We start from the raw sequence: 19,608 nt of genomic DNA on the forward strand, positions 1-19,608 counted from the left end.
GTACTTTAACTGAACTAATCTTAACTATTTGTTTGCATGTATGTATATGTATATGCCTACGATATTATATGGTTTTATTTTTCTAATACTTGAATGAATATTAGTAATTTTTTTATAAAACTTTTATTTTGGCACCAATATTTACAAAAAATTTTTTTTAATGATACCCAGAATGTCACGAGTAATATGGTGAATATTTTCAGGTCTTTAATTTTTCTATCTTCCATAAAATTATAGTCGGTTATTATTGTTTTACTTTTATACTTTCATCCACATCCAATGGTGCAAAGGATACTGCACCAAGTTAATTATATGAAGGCAAAGCGACCAGTCTCACGCTTAAGGTATCAGTTTTGGATAATATGAAATAAATAAAAAACTCATGTTTATTTTAACCCCTCTGGAAATCGAACCCGGGACCTTCAGCATGATAGCCAAATAGGAGGCAGACAATATAACATCTTGTATTAAATCATTGTAAGTGTAATTTTTTATTGGTCGGTTGACACAAACCGTTACCTCTAAAGTTGATAAATCCTCGCATTTACAGGCTCGTGGACGCGAGTAGGAGGCAATGACTTGAGAATGTCAATTAGAAGAAAATAATAAATCGATGGTAACCAAGGCAATCTAGAACTGTTTAGTCAAACTATTTAGTATGCAAACGTCAAATTCTCATAAAATTCTAATCAAATTTAAGTATCAGGAACGGACATTAAAGTCTCATTTGCATAACGGGATTATTTAAATTTAGGAGGAGTATTTAAATAAGTGGTATAAAATGAGTGAAGAAGAAAAAGTCGATGAACTAGCGAAAGAAGAGGGGTTAGAAGAAAACAACGGGGAGGAAAATGTAACAGAAGAAAAACTAACAGAGCGAGAAGTAGATGAAAGTGCTGAAGAAATCAAAGGTAAAAACATGTAATGAAAAGTCTTTGGTTTGAACTTATTTGATGACGAATTAACATATATTTTTTTTAAATTCATGGAAAAAATGCTCCAAATCATAAAATAAAAAAGTGTTTAAATGTTTAACTATGTTCAATATTCTTCAATCTCATTTGTTCATACCTTAGCATGTAGAAGCTATCAAAAATACATGTATCCGATGTGTTTATACCAGACACTCTTAGGATTAGAAAAAAACCTAGATCGGCAATTGAAAAGTAGTTTATGTTCTCACGATTCAATTTCGGTTGCACATTTTTATATTCATTTGAAAAATTAGTATGGATTTACATGAAAATTATTAAAGTACATAAACATACCTTTAATACTCTTATTTTATACAAAATTGCATATGTTCATAATTTTTAAAGGCTTCTCAAACGGTTTCCGAGAAAAAATACTTCCATAAAAAGCATAAAATACGATGTTTATTGAAATGAAAAACAAACAAAATCCTTATATATTCTAAGTATCTCATTTTGAGACGAAATATCTTTCATTTTTATACGAAAGAATATGGAAATCTCAGCAATCCAGGGGTTACGACCTGGCATTTGGCTAGTTTAAATGGTCACTTTACACACTTGTGTTCACCATTCTGCAAATTTTTGAACATCCATATTGCATTAAATTTTTAAAGATCTATGTTTTAATTGCTGTTGGATTTTTTTTTGCATGAAAGTTGTAATTGGATTTTGTAGAGTTTTGGATGATAGTGAGAGAGGGTGCTGCCCTTATTTTCGTATAAAAAGAATAAACCTTCCCTCTCAAGTTGAGATACCTAAAATATATTTTGATATATCCGTAGGGTGAATGATCCAGGGTTTGAAAGAAAAGTATTCGTTATTACTTTTTATTTTACTATGTTATTTTTTAGATTTGCATGAAGAAGTGGAAATAAAAGAGGAAGCGCAACAAGAAACTCCAGTAGACATTGATTTAGAAGAAGGTAAAATAATTTATTGTATAAAAATGTTTTTTCTGCCTTGAATAATATCGAAATAATTAACTAACATTCATACTTCATTAAAACAATCAAAACTTCATTTTGAAACTTGAATACTCCAGTCAATCTATCTATAATAAAACCCTCTGAAATTGCAACAATTCATACTATCGGTATTATTTTTTTTTTAATTCTTGAGGTAGGGGATTTCATTGGCATTTTTAACCACCCTACTCTCGGGTTATTTTCAAGCATATTTTTTATAAATAGGCAAAAAAATCACAATGTTTGTTGCCACAAAATGTCAGGTATGAAACTTGAAAAAATTGTCAGTGTATCCGGTATGCATCAAATATTTTTGGAACAGGTATTTTTCTCGTGCGCGTAGGTCATACGGGTAAGCACGGAATGGTGAAAAAACCGCGCGTATCACGTACGCTCGTACGTATAGGGCGGTTAATCTGGGTTTTCTGTACTAAAACCCTATTATCGTTAGCAACTATATTTTTAACATTTTGTTTTTAAATTCTCCCTGAAATCGGAATGAACCAAATTTGTTTGAATTTGGATATTCTCAAATTTTAATGAATTCTTTTTTTCTCTATGATCGATATTTTTCCGATGTGCGCCATTCTGCGACTAAACAAAAAATGTGAAATAATACAAAACATGAACCAATTATTTATTTGCTTTATATTTCAGGGGAAACATATCAAGAGTCAGAGCAGGATGAGGACTTAGAAGGAGAGGTAAATATAAAAATGATTAAATATCAAGAAATTTGATTATTCTGGTGGTTTGATTACAATTTAAATGAGGGAATATTTATTCAATATCACCTTGAAAATAACTTGTAATTGACGATTATTATAGTCCTAAGGTAAAAGAAATGCAGTGCCCATTGTACTATTGTGTGAGCAAAAGGGTTAGAAAAGGTGTGTGTGTGTGTGTGTGTGTGTGGGTGTGGGTGTGGGTGTGTATGTATATATGTGTGTATGTGTGTGTGTGTGTGTGTGTGTGTCTGTGCGTGTCTGTGTGGGTGGGTGTGTGTGTGTGTGTGTGTGTGGGTGTGGGTGTGGGTGTGTATGTATATATGTGTGTATGTGTGTGTGTGTGTGTGTGTGTCTGTGCTTGTCTGTGTGGGTGGGTGTGTGTGTGAGTGTGTGTGTGGGTGTGTGTGTGTGTGTGTATGGGTGTGTGTTTGAGTACAATACATCCTGTCCTACTTTTAAGGACTATTTGATAACACAAGAGATACTAATGTGGACAAAATATAAAAATATCATTGTATAAAACTTGATGGTTGATAAAATCTGGAGTCAACCTTATAATTAAAATATTATTTTTCCCGTAATATGTGTGCTATTTGGTGTTTTTTAAGGAGACTGTTGAAACTGGGTCTGTGAAGAGTCTTACTGATGAAGAGAAGACGAAAGAAGTTCAAAGAAGAATATTGGAGCAATATGCAACAAAAGAAGAAGCTCCCGCAGACGAAATAGAAGAAAAAGTTGAAGGTTTCCAGAAATATGTCAAACTTTGGATTAATTTCACGACTATTTTCATAATTGTATTTTATAACTAGATCAAAAGTAATCAGTATTATTTATGATGAAGAAATTAATTAAGAAGGGCATCTGGGTATTTTCAGGGATCACGACTTGTCATTGACTGGTTGAAGTGGTACATGAAAATGCTTTTTTTTAAAATAAAAAGTGCTTAAAATTTATTTTCAAACCTGTAAAACAAAAAAGCATTCGGGTGATTATTGCTATGTCCGAATCAGATAAGCTTGTACTCGTATGGGTATGCAACCCTGAATGCCCTTGCTATCGCTAATATTCTCCTTTTCATGCATGCAAACTATTTCACTTTCTTGCCCTTTACCCCAAGCTCCTTTGGTAACGCCGTATCCCTTCAAGTAGATCAATCTCTAAGAATATTAATATTATTTTTAAAGTGGAACAAGATATGAAAACATGAAGGATTTTTTTGTCATCCAAACAGTTTATTTATCAATAATATTCATCATTTACCAGATAGATTATTCACCCTACGGATGACATATCAATACATTTTTATTAAGGGTTGAGAATTGGAGAAAGCTAAATATCTCACAAAGTTGCAACTGAAGGCGTCATTATATGCCGAATCCCAAATCTTTCAAAATTACAACTAACATACGATAGGAGTCCAAGAACAGTCCATATTTACAACTTTTAAATATGATTCAATATGGATGTTCAATAATGGGCAGAACGGTAAACGTTATACAATTGTACAAAGTGATCACTTCCGTAAACACACAAAGTCAGTCAAATTTTAAGTCGTAATTTCTGGAAAGCTCAGACTTCCATAGTCTTTAGTATAAAAACGATAGATATTTCATCTCATGCTAAGATACCAAAAATACATGGTTTATTTTTTAATGACACTGAAAATATATATTAAATTAGTTTATTTTTTAGTTCTAGAAACGGAATCGGAGGTAGTCCCTTTCGATAGAGAAGCATTTGTTGAAAGATATAAAGAGCTAACGAGCGAAAAAACACAACTGAGTTTGAAAAATTCTATTCTCATAAGGAAACTAGGGGACTATTACAAGAAAAAGAAGGTCAACTATTTTTACAATATATGTGACTTCAATTAAATACATATTAATTCATGAGTGCATATTTTATCTTATACAACATCACAAAATAACAGTAATAATAGGTACAGGGTCCGACAAAAAAACTCCCATACAATGAAGATTGTTCTTACACACAACTCTGCGAGATTCAAAATATGTCATTATTTCTTAAATAACTATTATGTTGCATGTAAATATCTCTGTACCGAATTGTTTAATAAATCCCTATGAGCGAAAGCTAAACTGGCAGTACACAGAAGCCTTGGTTCCAACCGTAATGTTTGGAAGTAAGACATGGAGTTGGCAAAAGAAGGATAAAGAAGACTGAATGCAGTCGAAATGCGTTCTCTCAGAATGTGCGTCAAAAGTTGTACAATGTTCGAATGGTGATATAAAGAAAGAAAACAAGGCTGAGATAAGCATAATCGATAAAATTAAGAAAGATGGTTTGGACATGTGAATCTAATTAGTGAAGGAAGGACAGTAAAAACAAATGTATGAGGCGAATGTGGTAATACAAACAGAAGACCGAGAAAAACTTGGCATGATCAAGTAATTTAAATACTCGGTGTGGTCAGATAAGGAGTCACAATAATCGGCAGGTATGTATGAGGAGATGCATGAATGTGGAAGAGATGAAGATTGTGTGCAAAGCAGATTATTATGGAATAAAAATTCTGCGGGAGATCTTTTTGCCGGATCCTGTAGTTAAACTAGAAATGAAATAAATTAAAATATTGAGTTGATGTATATTCTGTATTTTTTTAGATAATTCCGCTTCCGAATATCGACATGGGACTAGAACCGGAAGAAATAGAAAAACAATATCACAGTCTCCTGAATGAATACGAAACGGCAAAATTGAACTACGAAACAAATGAAAAATTAGTAAGCTCAAAAACATTTCATATCATTCTTTGACATCTCACCAAAGATGAAGAATAATATGGAAGCCTGGGCATTTACGGGGCTGACGACCGGTTTAAGTGATGACTTTACACACGAGTAACATTCACCAATTCTACCCATTATTGACAACCACATTACTCAAATTCTCGGAAGTTCCATATATATGAACCAATTTAGAAACCTTGTTCTTGAATCACTAGAACTTCACTAGAGACATCTATTGGTGAAATGTAAAGAACTTCAGACTTCCATTTTCTTCTTCATCTTTGATGAGATGCAAAAAAATAATAATAAAAAAAAACTTCTATAATTGGAGGTAATTCAGATTTGTGAACAAGTATTTGGACACACTCAAAATGTTAAAAACATTTATTTGTAGTGTTCAGTTGGTTTGCTTTTTCTAGTTGAGTGCTAAGTACTACACTCCATAGTGAAGTAGTTAGTTAGCATGTTTGGCTACCATACTTGGATGTCACAGGTTCGATTCCCAGGGAGGTGAAAATAAATATGAGTGTTTTTCACTCTAATATTTATTTATTTGTGTTTCTATTATTTACACAAATATTTTAATTTCATTCTATTTCTGTGAGCCTTAGCGGCTCATTATTAGAAATAGGTATCAAATTGTGGTAGAGTCGAACTGAGAAACTCTGACTTAAGAGTCCGCGACACTAACCACGGGACCACAAGCCACAATTTATTCAATATTACCTTATACTAGTTAGTATCTGAAGCGCAGGACTTATCACGTTTCCTTTATATAATATAATTTAAATAATAGAAATATACGAAATTATCATTTATTTTTATTTGAAAGCATTGATTCATTCGTTGTGTTGGAATATAGCACTATTCCTATCATTCATCACTTTCTTTTTTTTAATACCACACAGAAACTTGTATTGACCCTTCTTTTATCAGGTTCCATTCTTTACTAGACCTATAGTTAGGTCTAGTAAATGTTTGACAGGACGAGAGAGTGATGGTCATTCTGGATGAATGATGAGGAGAGTGGTAAATTAACAATGCATCAATTTGATTCAGTGCCTTATGCACCATTTGGTACGGGCAAGAGTCAGCAGTAGTTAAAAAAATATATTCGATATTTTCTAATTCTCAACATTTTCTGATGATTTATTTACGTCATCATCCAAGTGAAAATATAACATCTAGTTCATATTTTATTTCAGTATTAAAATACAAATTGTTATATATTAATTTTGAACGTGCTCATTAAAATTACCGTTTAAAATATTCAATTAGATACTGATATTTGTTTTTTTTTTATTTGCAGCTAAAAGAAGGTTTAAAAAAAGATAGGGCCTTTCGAGATCAGAAAATAGACGCTTTTGCAAAAGATTTCTCGGAATTTCAAAACTTAGAGAAGACAACATCCCTGGCTCTCAAATATTCTACAAGTGGTGCCCTCTTATCAAGCGAAGTATGTTTTTGCTTTTGTTTATTTCAAATTAGAAAAAAAGAGTAGTTTAAAATATTTGAACACACATTTTTATTTCATTTTCAAAAATATGTTATCTTAATTCTCTATGGTGTAATTTATCATTTCTTAAGCATTTTTTTTTTAATATAATATGCTCACTAAAATATTACAATTTAATTAAATGCTAGACATTTCCACTTATACTACTGGTTAGGCTCTGCCTTTTCAAAAGAGAAAGTGAGCTCTTGCACTGAGAGACGGACATAAACTCAACGTTTATTGGTTATACTTGGTAAAATAGTTTTTTCTTTGTATTTTTTTGGTGTGTGTGTTTTTTTTTTCCAAGTATAAAAGGCATTTAATTTATTTTTAAGAATATTTATATATTTCTTATCTATGTCTGACGAAAAGTTATTGAAATATAAATATAGTTTTATTCTAAATTCGGCCTTTACAGTTTGTAGATACTTGCATCACTCGCCAGTCGAGAAAAGTGGTAGAGACCGCCGTCATCAGGTTCAAGTACGTAAAGTGCAGAAACATCATGACGAGTGTAACGGATCACCTCAAAGACGTAGAACGCCTTGAAGAAGGACTCCAGGTCAAGGACTTCGAGAAACTACAACAGGATAATGAAATGTATTTGATGAAGCTTGAAGGTAAAGACTAAACAAAAATTATCATATCCAAACACTTAATCACAAATCTGGGTATTCTACACTTAGAAAATTGTCGCTATTTTTAAATTCCCAGTCTTCCATATTCTTCATATAATTTGAGATGTCAACATATTTAAATAACTTCTAAGTGGATAAACACAGATTTGAAGGATTTAGACATACCCAAAAATGTTGTGAATGAAATAATTACCACACTACTCATTTTTTTGAAACTTTACATGTATCATAAATCTCATAACACTGTACGTGTGTTTATCAATCGTGGGTAGAATGGTGTAGCACGTGTATAAAGTGATCACTTAACCAGCCAATGAAAGGTCGAATCCCTTGTGAATAGTCAGAAGTCCATATTCTTTTTCATCTCTACTGGGTTGTCAAAAAATTAAAGTTTTAATTTGTAGCAGAAGATGAAAACAATTGTCGTTTTCGAAACTAGTCGTAAATAAAAATAAAACTCAATTCAGTGGATTATTCAAGTGTTTAATTTAATTAAAATAATCGTGTCATTCCACAAAGTTGATGCCGAATCAATAAATAAGTGATAATTTACTCCGCGGTTTATTAGCCCTCAAAGACAAAAAGGAGAGTTAGAAATGTGAGCAATGTATTTTGATTCCTTCCATTCTCTCTGTAAGTCAATTCTCACAATCTCCTTCCCCTCATGGACGAGTAATTTTGGCAAAGGGGCACTAGACAAAAAAAGGTTGAGAACCCGAGCAGAAATTGAGAATCATATTGAACAATTTATAATTAAAATATTTACTCTTTTATTCAAGTTTTACAAAACAAATACCACTTTTTATTTGAATACATTTTGACACGTGTTTTGATGCATTCTGCATCATTGTCAAACACCGTTTTTTCTGCATATTTTCATTTACCGTATTATTCGATGTAATATTCGGCGGCTGATTGATTGAGTCACGATTAAATTCCACCTTTCCAATGACAGACGTCTGTAGCTGCCCTTAATATGGAGGATATCTTACTTAAATGTTTAGAGAATTTTCGGTGTTGCTATCTGATAATTTTACCATTTAAAATTTTATTGTGATTATCTTAATTATGACCTTATTAGGTAGTAAAACCTCGATATAACGGACCTCTATTTAAGGAACTCAGGATATAACGGACGAAAATTCAATCATATTTTTAAAAAAATGTCCTGTTATTATTATACATGCTTAACTTCAAGTTTCGCCGCATGTAAATAATTTTTACCGGTCATGATAATCGCAAGTTTTGTCTCAAAACTTCAAAAGTGCAAACAAAACTTGATTCCTTTTTCAAAGCAGGATTACCGAAAGCACGTCAACATCAAACAGCAACGTCACTTCACGACGAGTATCCGAAGACAATAAATAAAATTTTCTTTGTGTGTTTTAATATATTTTTATTTACATTTAAGTACACATCTAAAAAGTGTAATTTAATAATGGACGTTCAGCTTTAATGGACACCCCCCTCTTCCAAATTAGTCCGTTATATCGAGGTTTTACTGTATTTGCTTTTTTCAGATCGAGATGAAGATTTGAAAAAACAGAGAAACATTTGTGCTCAGTTACACGAGATGATAGCACATATGAAAGAAGAAATCAACTGTGAAGCAGAAAAATGCGACGAGGCAGAAAATTCCTTACTTGAAATAGAAATGGAATGCAATGAGGTATATTACCATAAAGGTATCTTGTTTAAAATGGTGTCGAGTGTAAAGGTATTCCTGATAATTTTACACTCGAGACCATTTTAAACAAGAGCCCTTAAAGAAAAAAATTAATCAACATCGATAAAGCTTTTTTGCTTTTTTAGGCAAGAGAAAGATTCAGTAAGGCGAAAGAAAGACTTAAAGCTTTACAAGAAAAATTGGTTCAAGAAAGGAATCAATCAGGACTACTACCATATCCAAAACTTCATCGTGACTTCAATAATACATCTAAAATGGTAAAAAATATTTTATTAAAATATGTATTTTTAAAGTAAGCAAGGCATTCATTACCTTTAAAATTTTGTCCTGTTCCCCATACGTTGACTCATACTACGGCTTCAGTCTTGCGATATTTGAAATAAACCCTTTCAAACCCTGTGTAGTTAAGTATTCATGATAGTCATCTTCTACTCGGCTGTTCAAACTCAAAACACAGTAAGGGACATTTTTTTGTAATACGTTTTTTTTTGCATTTTTGGACTAAGTAGATTCTACTTGCCACTTTTTTGCAAACATTCTTTGTAAACACTCTTCCACATTCATCCTTCTTCTCATACATACCCACCAAGTATTCCGACTCCTGACTTATCCTATTTAAAGTATTTGAGTCGCTTGATCAAGTCATGTTTTCTTCGGTCTTCTTCTGCCTATATTTTCAACTATTCTGTTACCACATGCTTTTTTTTACTTTTCATTCTACAATCACTCGACAAGTTTTTCCACATGTCCATTTCAACGTGTCTTTCTTAATTTTATGGATAATGCTTATCTCGGCTTTACATTTTTTCCTTATTAACCATTTGAACCTCCATCCTTTTGCCACACGTTCGTCCGAGATATCGTAAATCAACATTACTTTCCTTTTTTTAAGAACTTTACGCATGTATCCGTTTGTGTTTTTTTTTAGGTTGGAAATTTAAAAGAGAGACAGAAAATGCTACAAGAAGAGATGAAATTACGCAAAGAAACGATCAAAAGAAAAATATTACCAAACACATCAAAACGAGAGGAACAACTCAGAACTAAACCAAGATTACATCGTTCTGTAAATCTTATGACATACTCCTGTCGTTGTTGATTCGATATTGTTTTAATGTTCTTTTTAAAATGTTATTTCATGATTATTTATTTTAAATGTCAATGTTTATCAATTTTGTATAAATACATTTATGAGAAAATATCTCAGTATTATTTTTATTTACATATTTTATACAAGCAAATTAATTGTCTTAATTTTTAAGCAATATTTTCCGACCAACCGAGAAAACTAATTTTCATATATTGAAGGGAAAATATATTACATCCACATCGCACTGTACGACCAACCCCATGGTAGACGACTCCCGGGCAGACCAACAAAGAGACGGATAGATAGCTGGGAATCGACATCGCAGGAGGCTAATCCCTCTTAAAAACAGGTCACAAGATACACCACCAAGAAGAAGAAGAGGAAAATATGTTAACCCTTTGGCTACCAAAATCCGATATATCTGTACTCTGGTGAGAAATACGAGATCCGTCAAATCTGATGTCATTATTTTTAAATGTATCAGATGCATTTTGAACAGCGTGTTCTTTCAGGAAGATTCTTTCAGGGTTATGCAAACAAATTCGATTCTCTTGATTACTCATGGTGGGTAGCGTGTTTCATGACAGCTGCTAAATTATTGTTAACCAGCAAGCTTAGTAAAAATCAAACATATTTGAAATGTGTGCATTCTCTTTTTCTTTCTCTTCTATTTAACCAGAATGGCCCACAGCAACACAAAACCGGGTACAGCTAATTTATTATAGTATGAACTGCCAAGTAGTTATTTTGTTATATCGACTTACTGTTATAACTTTTTAAAATTTTGTTTACACGGTCCTTTTATTCATAAATAATTTTCATATTTGTTCATAAATATTTATATACCAGGTAATGCGATAAAAAGTGAATTGCCTGCCTATGTTTGTAAAAACATTAAAAATTAAAATATAATTTAGTAAAAGGATAATAAATTAAATGGCTAACGTATTCGGCGTTGTAGGTATAGAGGTATACCTCTACCTATATTAAACTATTTTATTATAACTTAATTATATTGTCTACCGGTTTCGAAGCTAACCGCTTCTTTATCAAGACTGATTAATACTTAGTATAAAGAATAATTCTTATCTATTATATTAGTATCTTAGCTTCGAAACCGGTAGACATTATAATTAAGTCATAACAAAATATTTATAGTGATTTTAAAACAAAGTTACATTTTAATTATAAAATGGAAAATCACAAAGTTAGTGCTTCAAATATAAATTATATATTATACTAGTTTGTGTAAGTTTGGCTTGCTAATCTATACGTGTCCCATAAAAAAGAGGTCATTGAACACTTGAATAAAAAATATAAATATATTTTTAACAAAAATAATTTACAAAGATAGCAAACAACAAAGAAAAAATATGTTTTATTGGAGAATGGTTAAAAAATTGTGCGTTTTATTATTTTAAGTTTTCTTAGAACTAGACGCGGGGGTCGATTTTCCAGGGGTGGAGTTCTCTTCGCTGACACTATTTCCTCTCTTCCATCCTTCAGGATATCCATTCTTCTCTGCATCGTTCCACCACTGTTCTTCTCCTTGTGCACCGATAAGATAAACCACATTTGTCACAAACAGGACTGCGAGCATAATCCAGAATGCCAAACGCCATTGTTTTTGGGTTTGCTAGAGAATGAAGATCATTTTTTATTTTTACAAGCATAAGAAATATATCTTTTACATCTCAAATAGGAAATATTTCTTAATTCACTTTTCTAAATTTCATTATTCTACCGTTTATGTGAAAGAAGATGGAAGTCTTAGCATCCCAGAACTTGCATTTGGCTGGCTTTGATGATCACTTTATTTAATTGTGTAACGTTTACTATCAGCCCATTATCGATCCATATTATAATTTATTTGAGAACTTGTATAAATGCTATGGTTTTGGATGCCTTCTACATGTAAGTACCTATTCAATAGATTTTTATAAATGGCTGATTATGGCGGTAGTAGTTGAGAAATTGGTGAAGCACATATTATACTTACTCTATGTAAACACAGGTGAAATTAATTTCGAATTAGTTTATACGAGTATATATTTTTAGGAAAAAGAGCCTGCTTTTTTTAATCTTCTCATTGACCAGTTGATCATTAAGAACTTTAGATATTCAGATACTAGCCTTTTTTAGATGGAAATTGCATTTATTATATACCTTGCTTATTATGTACAAGGTTAATAGATCATTTAGTGGGTTTTTGTTTCTTTTAGCTAATTTAATATGAAGATTTAGATATTCAGATACTAGCCTATTCATCTTACAGATGACTGGGTCGCTGAAACTTCCATCTTCTTTCATATTTACGGTAAATGTTTCATCTCAAGTCGAGACACCTACAATATTGTAAAAAATATGTAATGTTTGTTTATCTTACATCTGGCGTGAGCAATCCTATCAAATGTGGCGTCAAGATGCCGGAAACGGATCCGATACCGTTGATGAGTGCTGTGGCGGTTCCGGCATAATTGGGGGTGATATCCAGAGCATTCACTTTCATCCCGCAGTAGTAAGATCCCATGGAGGCCATCGCCACGCAAAACAGGGCGACTGCCACTGTCGCGTCACAACCAGCATAGCTGGCAGCCAATACAAATATCCCCGGACCCATTGATGCTGGTAATTGCAAGATAAATTCTATAGTCATTAAAAGTATTTAGAAATAGTTCAAAAACTTATTATTAAAATCATGCTTTAAAAAAATTACTTTTCCATCCAACCAATTAACGGAGCTACGTGAAATCTATTGAGAACAGTGTCTGAAATATGTTTTCGTGCACCAACATTTATTTCCTAAAAATATTAATAGATCTAGCCAAAGAATGAATAATTTACTAGAAATCCCTTATTGCAAATCCAGACTCGAGCAAAGGCACTCATTTTTCATAGCTCCAAAACAATTAAATTCATTCCACAACGACTATTTTATGTTGGACATTCATTACCTATGTTTATTTCAATTTAATATTTTGCTGAATTTTTTTTAACAAATCTGCGTATCTTTTTCTTTGAAACGTATAACTCATAAAGTACATATTTGCGAACTTTTTTCATTTTCATCTCTTTGATTTTTTGTTTTCTGTTAAAATACTTAGTAGTTTACATAAGCACTTTTTATTTAATTTTATACTCACATACAAGCCATGCCTTTGTAGGTTTTTTCCCCATATTTTTACCACAAAAGTGGTATTACACAAAGTGAACGATGAATGAAAACTACAGTGTTAAATAAGTTTTGTATACCGATAGTCGTGAAAATTTTCCTAGCATTTTTTATGCTCAGCCAGCCTCTCTTAATACACGTGTCGCATAAGGTACCAAAGCAGAACGAGCAGATCCACATCACGAAGTATGGAAGAGCGGACAGATATCCAGTCTTGCGAATGCTGAACTTGAGGACGTCATTCATGTATTTGGGGAGGTCTGATACCATCGTAAAGTATCCCCAATCGTGGCCAATCTAGAAAGGAATTAAATCAAAATTGACCTTCATTTGTAAGGAACTCCTTCAATTACATATCTTTCATCTAGCATATATATATATTTATAATTTATCATCTATTTTTATAAAATCAAAAAGTAAAAACATTAAGAAAAAGACTTTTTCTACTAAAAAGATCCCTCTGAAAATTATAACTTTTTCTACAAGTATATGTGATAAAGAGTTTATCGAGAAAAAATGTTTTCAATATTTTTTATATCCATATATATGAAGGGAAAATACTTTACTCTCGTACGAAAATGGAAAATTGAAAGAACTGGAGCTGTTTTGGCAGATTTTTGCGTTTAAGAATTATCCGAAAAGCTTTCACTTTTTTTATTACGACCCCTGGTACACTTAAAAAAATACTTACTGCAGCAATGATGATGGACCATACAGGAAAAGATGTTAAAATAGCCCTCCAAGGAACGGGCTTATCAGTTTTTGGAGGGATTTTCTCTTCCAAAAATTCACGCTCTTTATCCGATATAAATGGATGTGTTCTGGGATCACTGTATACGAGAAGGCACTGCAATTAAAATGGTGGTTTTGTAGTAAGTTTTGATAAATAAATAAATTTTCATCTATAGTGGCCGAATCTAACTACCTTATTTTACGGAATATAAGATGCATTTCATTATTCAAAAAATTGCCTCAAAATTCAGGTGCGAATTATTAAATTAAAATTAAAATTAAAATATCTGGTGTTTGATTTGAAATTCCTGCCAGTCCTTGAATAGGCCATATATTCGAAACCACAGGAGACCTATCTCTATCTAGTAACATTGTAGTGATGGGAATCACACAAAAAAATGTAGTCTACTACACAACACCACACGTGCATTTGTTGTACAAAAAAACAAACTATAATTGTGTAATGTGATGTTTTCTGATGCGAACACCCCATCACTCCGACAAGGATTCCACGATCGTTACCACAAAATTTTGGGGAACAACATTTAGGTTGATTTTTTAATTAATAATGCTTAAAAGTAATGTACGTTTTATGGCCACTACACACGATATATGGGTTTATTCTCTGTTAAGTATGCTGTAAAAGAAGTGCTCATTCACTATCTTCCTAAGATAATAACAGTATGTCTCTGTCAGTTGCCATTGAAAACATCAAAAGCAGTTGCACATAAAAATATAATTGAATTTTCAATTTTTTTTTTAAATAACGATATATCGGACGAATAAAATTATTGATTATCAAGTGCCAACATTTTAGCATATGATCAAAACTATGAAGCATTGATTAACTTACCCATAATAAAAACTAAAATATTGTTAATTATGAAGTATTAAAATTTTAGCATATCATCAAAATAATGATGTTTTAATCAACTTACCCATAATACAAACCATACTATAGCAGATCCACCGAATACATAGAACACATTTGGCCAGTTTCCATTCTTAGACATTACAAATCCCGACACGACTGTGCCCAAAATGTTACCGATTTGGGAACCTCCAAATATCAATGATCCCATTCTTCCTCGCTCTGTTTCGGGAACCCATCGAGACATCAGAGCGGCCAGGGCGGGAGATGTCGGACCCTGAATTGATAAGAAATGACCCTCATTTTATCTAAAAATGGCAATTTTTTTATTCTTTCCTTTTAAGCTCAAGTATCAGATTTAGTAAAATTCTAGATTGACTATTTGCTCACTGCCGGGAGAAAACCGCGCAAAACTCAAAACTCTTCAAAAGAAGCCGGACAGAAAGTTGTCCATCACATTCCCAGATCTGATACAGAAGCATCTAAGCTTCCTGACAGACCTTTTCTTGCAAAGCATTTTTTGTTTTGTTTTTGTTTAATGTACTAAGTGCCAAAATTTAGAGAAAATGTGAAACAAAATTGTTTTCCCATTTTACTGTGAATTTATTTTTTTTAATTTTCAATATCCCTGTCACTGCCAATCCGGAGAAACCGGACTTTGAAAGCTGTCCTACTGCATTCCCAGATATGATACAGAAGCATCTAGGCTTCTTGACAGACCATCTCTCGCAAATCAATTTTTTTGAACTAAGATGCGAAATTTATTGGAAATAAGAGGAAAATAAATGGAGAAACCGGACTGTTAACTGTCGTCAAGAGGCCTTCCGTTTCCATGTTTTGTTTGATTATATCGACGTGCCCTACGTTAAGTGCTCTAACTACATTTTTGTCAATTTTGAGATATTTGGTGTACGTTATCAACAGACCGTAATCAATAAATACAAAAAAAAAAACAAAAAAAATATACAAAATAAATTACGCCTAGTTTTCAGGCGTATAAGACGCTATCTACATCGAATTTTCGAAATGAACTGAACTCCTGAAAAGCTAACGATTAAATACATTATTTTATCGTGTTTTTGAATGTATAATACTAGTTTAGAATTTCAGATAAAACCGTTAATTAATAAAAAAAATACGTTGAAAAATCTTCTATGCTCTCTCCTGTAAAGTAACGGATTTGCAGATAGAGTACTTTACGTAGGGACCGTCGATATGACCAGTTTATCTCGAAATAAAGTAAGCTAACCTCCGCCAAACCTTCGATGATCCTTACAGCAATAAGCCCCGCCGGGTTATCGCCACCAGCCCTAACTACGGCAGGAGTGGCCAGCGTCAGTATGGCCGTGATGAGCACTCCTATGCCGAGAGTGTGCTTGGCTCCATACTTCTCGGCGATAAGTCCAGCTGGAATGTGCGTTAAAAAGTAGCCATAGTAGAAGGAGCTTAGTACAATTCCTTGGGTATGCTCGTCCCAATTGTACTGGCCATGTACCTGAAATGGATTATAAAAACAAAACATTACGAAAAAGCTCTCCAGCCCTGACTTAGCATGTATATTAAGCCCCAATATACGATAAATTGAATTTTATTTTATTTTCACCCAGGTAACTTTTTTTTAAATTTTATTTAATATTTTTAAAAAAAACAGGTAATTGTAACATTCCAATTACAAAATTTCACAAGTCGCTCACTCCTTTCAAGAACGTCATAAATCGAAAATCGACAATTTTCAGTTGTGCATGTTTTAGGAATGCCCAGAAAATGTACTATATCCCAGCAAAAGAGGCATATTTTTAACTTAATATTAACCCGCTACAGGGCAGAAAATGTTGCTTTTGCATTTTGAAGAAAAGGTATTGTTTAATTATTTTTTTAAACATACTAAATATTTTTCAAATGGAAAAAAAATCTTCAGGTTTTAGCTAAAAAGATCTGTTGCACAGTAAAAAGTTCAATAAGTGGCTTGATATTTATTTTTAATACATTGTGTTGTATTTTTAAACTTTAAAAACGTTATCCTGAAAAATCAAGTTTTTTGATTTATGACGTTCTTGAAAGGAGTGAGCGAAATGTTAAATTAGTTAAAAGTAAACAGCAAGAATAAAATATAGCAAAAGTTAAGAAGATTAATTGGTAGATTGAGATACGTAGCTATTCATATATTGAAACGTAGTATCAATATATTGATTAGTATCAATTAATTGTAATTAGCATCAATATATAAATATCTCCTACGTGAACAAACCCAGCGCTGTAAACAAATTTTTTACACACTTAAAGTAGTGTCGCATTTCTCATCTTATCAGGGATATGTAACTATTTTGACGTAATTAATTTTTATATAAACAAAACATTGCAAAAAAAAACTCCTCAAGCCCTTACCATAAGAACGTAACAGACTTTGCATGAAGACCAATATACGATAAATTTAATTGAATTTTCTTTACTTCACCCAGGTAACATTTGACGTAATTTAATTTTTTTGTTTCAAATACCGCTTTGTACTCAAACAATAGCTTTTTCTTCGAAATAAATATATTAGATTTTAGTTTTGTACTGACATTTCTGGGTGGAACTGCATTTTATAGAATAAAATAACAACTACGTAGTTTTTTCCTTGTGAATTTAATTTGACCAGCAACCGGGTTTATTACCACGAAACCCAGTTGCTGGTCAAATAAAATTAATGTGGAAAAAATAACATCGTTGTTATTTCATTTTCACCCAGATAACATTTGACGTTTTTGAATTTTTTGCTTAAAATACCACTTTTTATTTAAATATTAAGTTTTTCTTCGAAACAAATAGTTTTGAGAAGAAAAGAGTTATTGTAAAGTTAATATTTAAAAAAAAACGACAGAATATTTTATGCAATTTACATTTTTATTAAAGTTTAATTCCATTATACGTTCTTTAAAAAAAATGTGTCAAACCCCTTATGGTAATAAGGGTTAGTAGTAGTAGTTGTTTTTCATGTTTATATTAATAGGGTGAAAGACATTGTTGTTATTTAGGAAATAAAATATAATAAAGTTGCAATTTTTACACTTGTGCCATTTGACTGCGGGTTCAAATCTGGGCAAGCGTCGGGATCGTGTATGACTCCATGTCCCGCCCTTTTGACTACCATCTGCGTGATGGCGATGTTGAGGCACACCCTCAGGGTGTAGGCCACCATGAAGCATGAGAAACCCATCAATCCTGTAACCCATCTTTGAGGAATCAGGAACCCTGGTGACATGACACAATGAAGCATGTATGTAGTACATCTCTACGATTACATTTACATATATAAACATAAGGTTAACACGTTACGATGCGAGCATTCGTATAGTCATTATAGCGCTCCATCCGAAGTCAGATGCTCGCTGCGAATGTTACGTTACGAAGGAATCTCCGGTCAGTGAGTGTGATTTGTTTTTAAGATAACTATCTAAAAAACAAATCACAACTGTGAAGATGCCGTATACTAACAATTTAACTAAGCATCACGCCGTTTCTCCGTAGGAGTAGGCAGGGAGAATAGAACGCCACAAAACTGTGTATTTGCAAACAATCTTCGCCTCGATCCTCATACATAAACGCCGATTATTCCGACTCCGATCTTATCACTTTCTGAAATACTTGATCATGTCAAGTTTTTCTTCCTCTGCTCCTTTTTTCATTACATTCGTCTCATAAATTTGTTTTACCGTTCCTCCGTGAGAAGGTGAGTGATCATTCGTTCCACATATCAAAACCATTTTAACACACCTCTCTTAATCTTATCGATAATGTTTATTTCAGCTTTGTATTCTTTCCTTATTTCACAATTTAAACATCTAACATAGGTACTTCGTTTTGTACCGCTAATTTAGTTTTAGCTTATAATAAGTTTTTGGTATTTACTTATTAATAAAAAAAATTAAAAAATTAACATATAATTTAAAAGTGTTTTTTATATATACCTTTTGATAGCGTCAATCTCCACCCAGTCAACATTATATATGTAGATTCTATCACTTAAAATATAGACATATTTTTTTTCTTAACAATTTAACAAATATGTTTGTATTACAATATATTATATTTGACGGTTTACTATAAAAAAAAACTGTACAACTGTAAATTTTGTAGTGAAAAACTCGATAAATATTGAAAGGCCGGTTGTCAATAAGACGTTAGTTACATTTAAGAATTTTCTGGAAAACAATTATCGTGCATATAGTAAATGTCATAATAAGTAATGATTTCCAAATATAAAAACACTTAATTTAATTTATGAAATATAAGTAGGTACTTAGTGGTGTTAAAAATAAGTAGGTACTAGGCGTTGACTATTATTTTGACTGGCAATTTCTACTCCCTTTACATATTTTCTGTCGTTTTTTTGGAACAGCGAAATATGAAAACTAGAACACTTTACGAGTACAACATCTTTTTGAATAAAAAATATAAATGTTCGTTTGTTCGAAATCTTATATCTCTCAAAGTATAGATAACACCACGGAGGCGGATAAATTT

General features: G+C 32.2%; 2 protein-coding genes across 3 annotated transcripts; one reads left to right on the plus strand and one right to left on the minus strand.

The window, feature by feature from the left end:
• The first annotated feature begins 652 nt into the window (after positions 1-652).
• On the plus strand, positions 653-10,534 carry LOC148312383 (cilia- and flagella-associated protein 184-like). The gene is made up of 11 exons (XM_088277452.1): positions 653-911; positions 1,826-1,897; positions 2,597-2,643; positions 3,276-3,408; positions 4,360-4,505; positions 5,292-5,411; positions 6,727-6,873; positions 7,331-7,532; positions 9,071-9,219; positions 9,363-9,494; positions 10,166-10,534. Exons 1-11 carry the CDS (start codon positions 782-784, stop codon positions 10,334-10,336), a joined length of 1,449 nt encoding a protein of 482 aa, XP_088133578.1. The 5' UTR covers positions 653-781; the 3' UTR covers positions 10,337-10,534.
• Positions 10,535-11,737: 1,203 nt separating this feature from the next.
• On the minus strand, positions 11,738-19,297 carry LOC148312384 (dietary and metabolic glutamate transporter-like). 2 transcript variants are annotated; one of them, XM_088277453.1, is made up of 8 exons: positions 19,053-19,297; positions 18,152-18,336; positions 16,352-16,597; positions 15,170-15,379; positions 14,191-14,346; positions 13,580-13,796; positions 12,714-12,952; positions 11,738-11,963 (listed from the first exon to the last, which is right to left on the minus strand). In XM_088277453.1, the coding sequence occupies exons 1-8, from the start codon at positions 19,084-19,086 to the stop codon at positions 11,745-11,747; spliced, it is 1,506 nt and encodes a 501-aa protein (XP_088133579.1). In that variant the 5' UTR covers positions 19,087-19,297; the 3' UTR covers positions 11,738-11,744. The 2 variants fall into 2 exon arrangements, with proteins under 2 accessions (XP_088133579.1, XP_088133580.1); XM_088277454.1 differs by lacking the exon at positions 15,170-15,379.
• Positions 19,298-19,608: the final 311 nt, after the last annotated feature.

Source organism: Brachycentrus maculatus, unplaced genomic scaffold (assembly GCF_059751285.1).
Source record: "Brachycentrus maculatus isolate JH-2025_06_01 unplaced genomic scaffold, ASM5975128v1 h1tg000042l, whole genome shotgun sequence".
NCBI lineage: Eukaryota > Metazoa > Arthropoda > Insecta > Trichoptera > Brachycentridae > Brachycentrus > Brachycentrus maculatus.

Coding starts and splice junctions, on each gene's coding strand:
- LOC148312383 (XM_088277452.1), top strand. CDS start 782: ATGAGTGAAGAAGAAAAAGTCGATGAACTAGCGAAAGAAGAGGGGTTA. Junction 3,409..4,359: donor AATAGAAGAAAAAGTTGAAG/GTTTCCAGAAAT, acceptor TTTATTTTTTAG/TTCTAGAAACGGAATCGGAG. Junction 6,874..7,330: donor GTGCCCTCTTATCAAGCGAA/GTATGTTTTTGC, acceptor CGGCCTTTACAG/TTTGTAGATACTTGCATCAC.
- LOC148312384 (XM_088277453.1), bottom strand. CDS start 19,086: ATGTTGACTGGGTGGAGATTGACGCTATCAAAAG. Junction 16,598..18,151: donor CGCAGTCAAATGGCACAAGT/GTAAAAATTGCA, acceptor AATCCATTTCAG/GTACATGGCCAGTACAATTG. Junction 13,797..14,190: donor GGTCCATCATCATTGCTGCA/GTAAGTATTTTT, acceptor ATTCCTTTCTAG/ATTGGCCACGATTGGGGATA.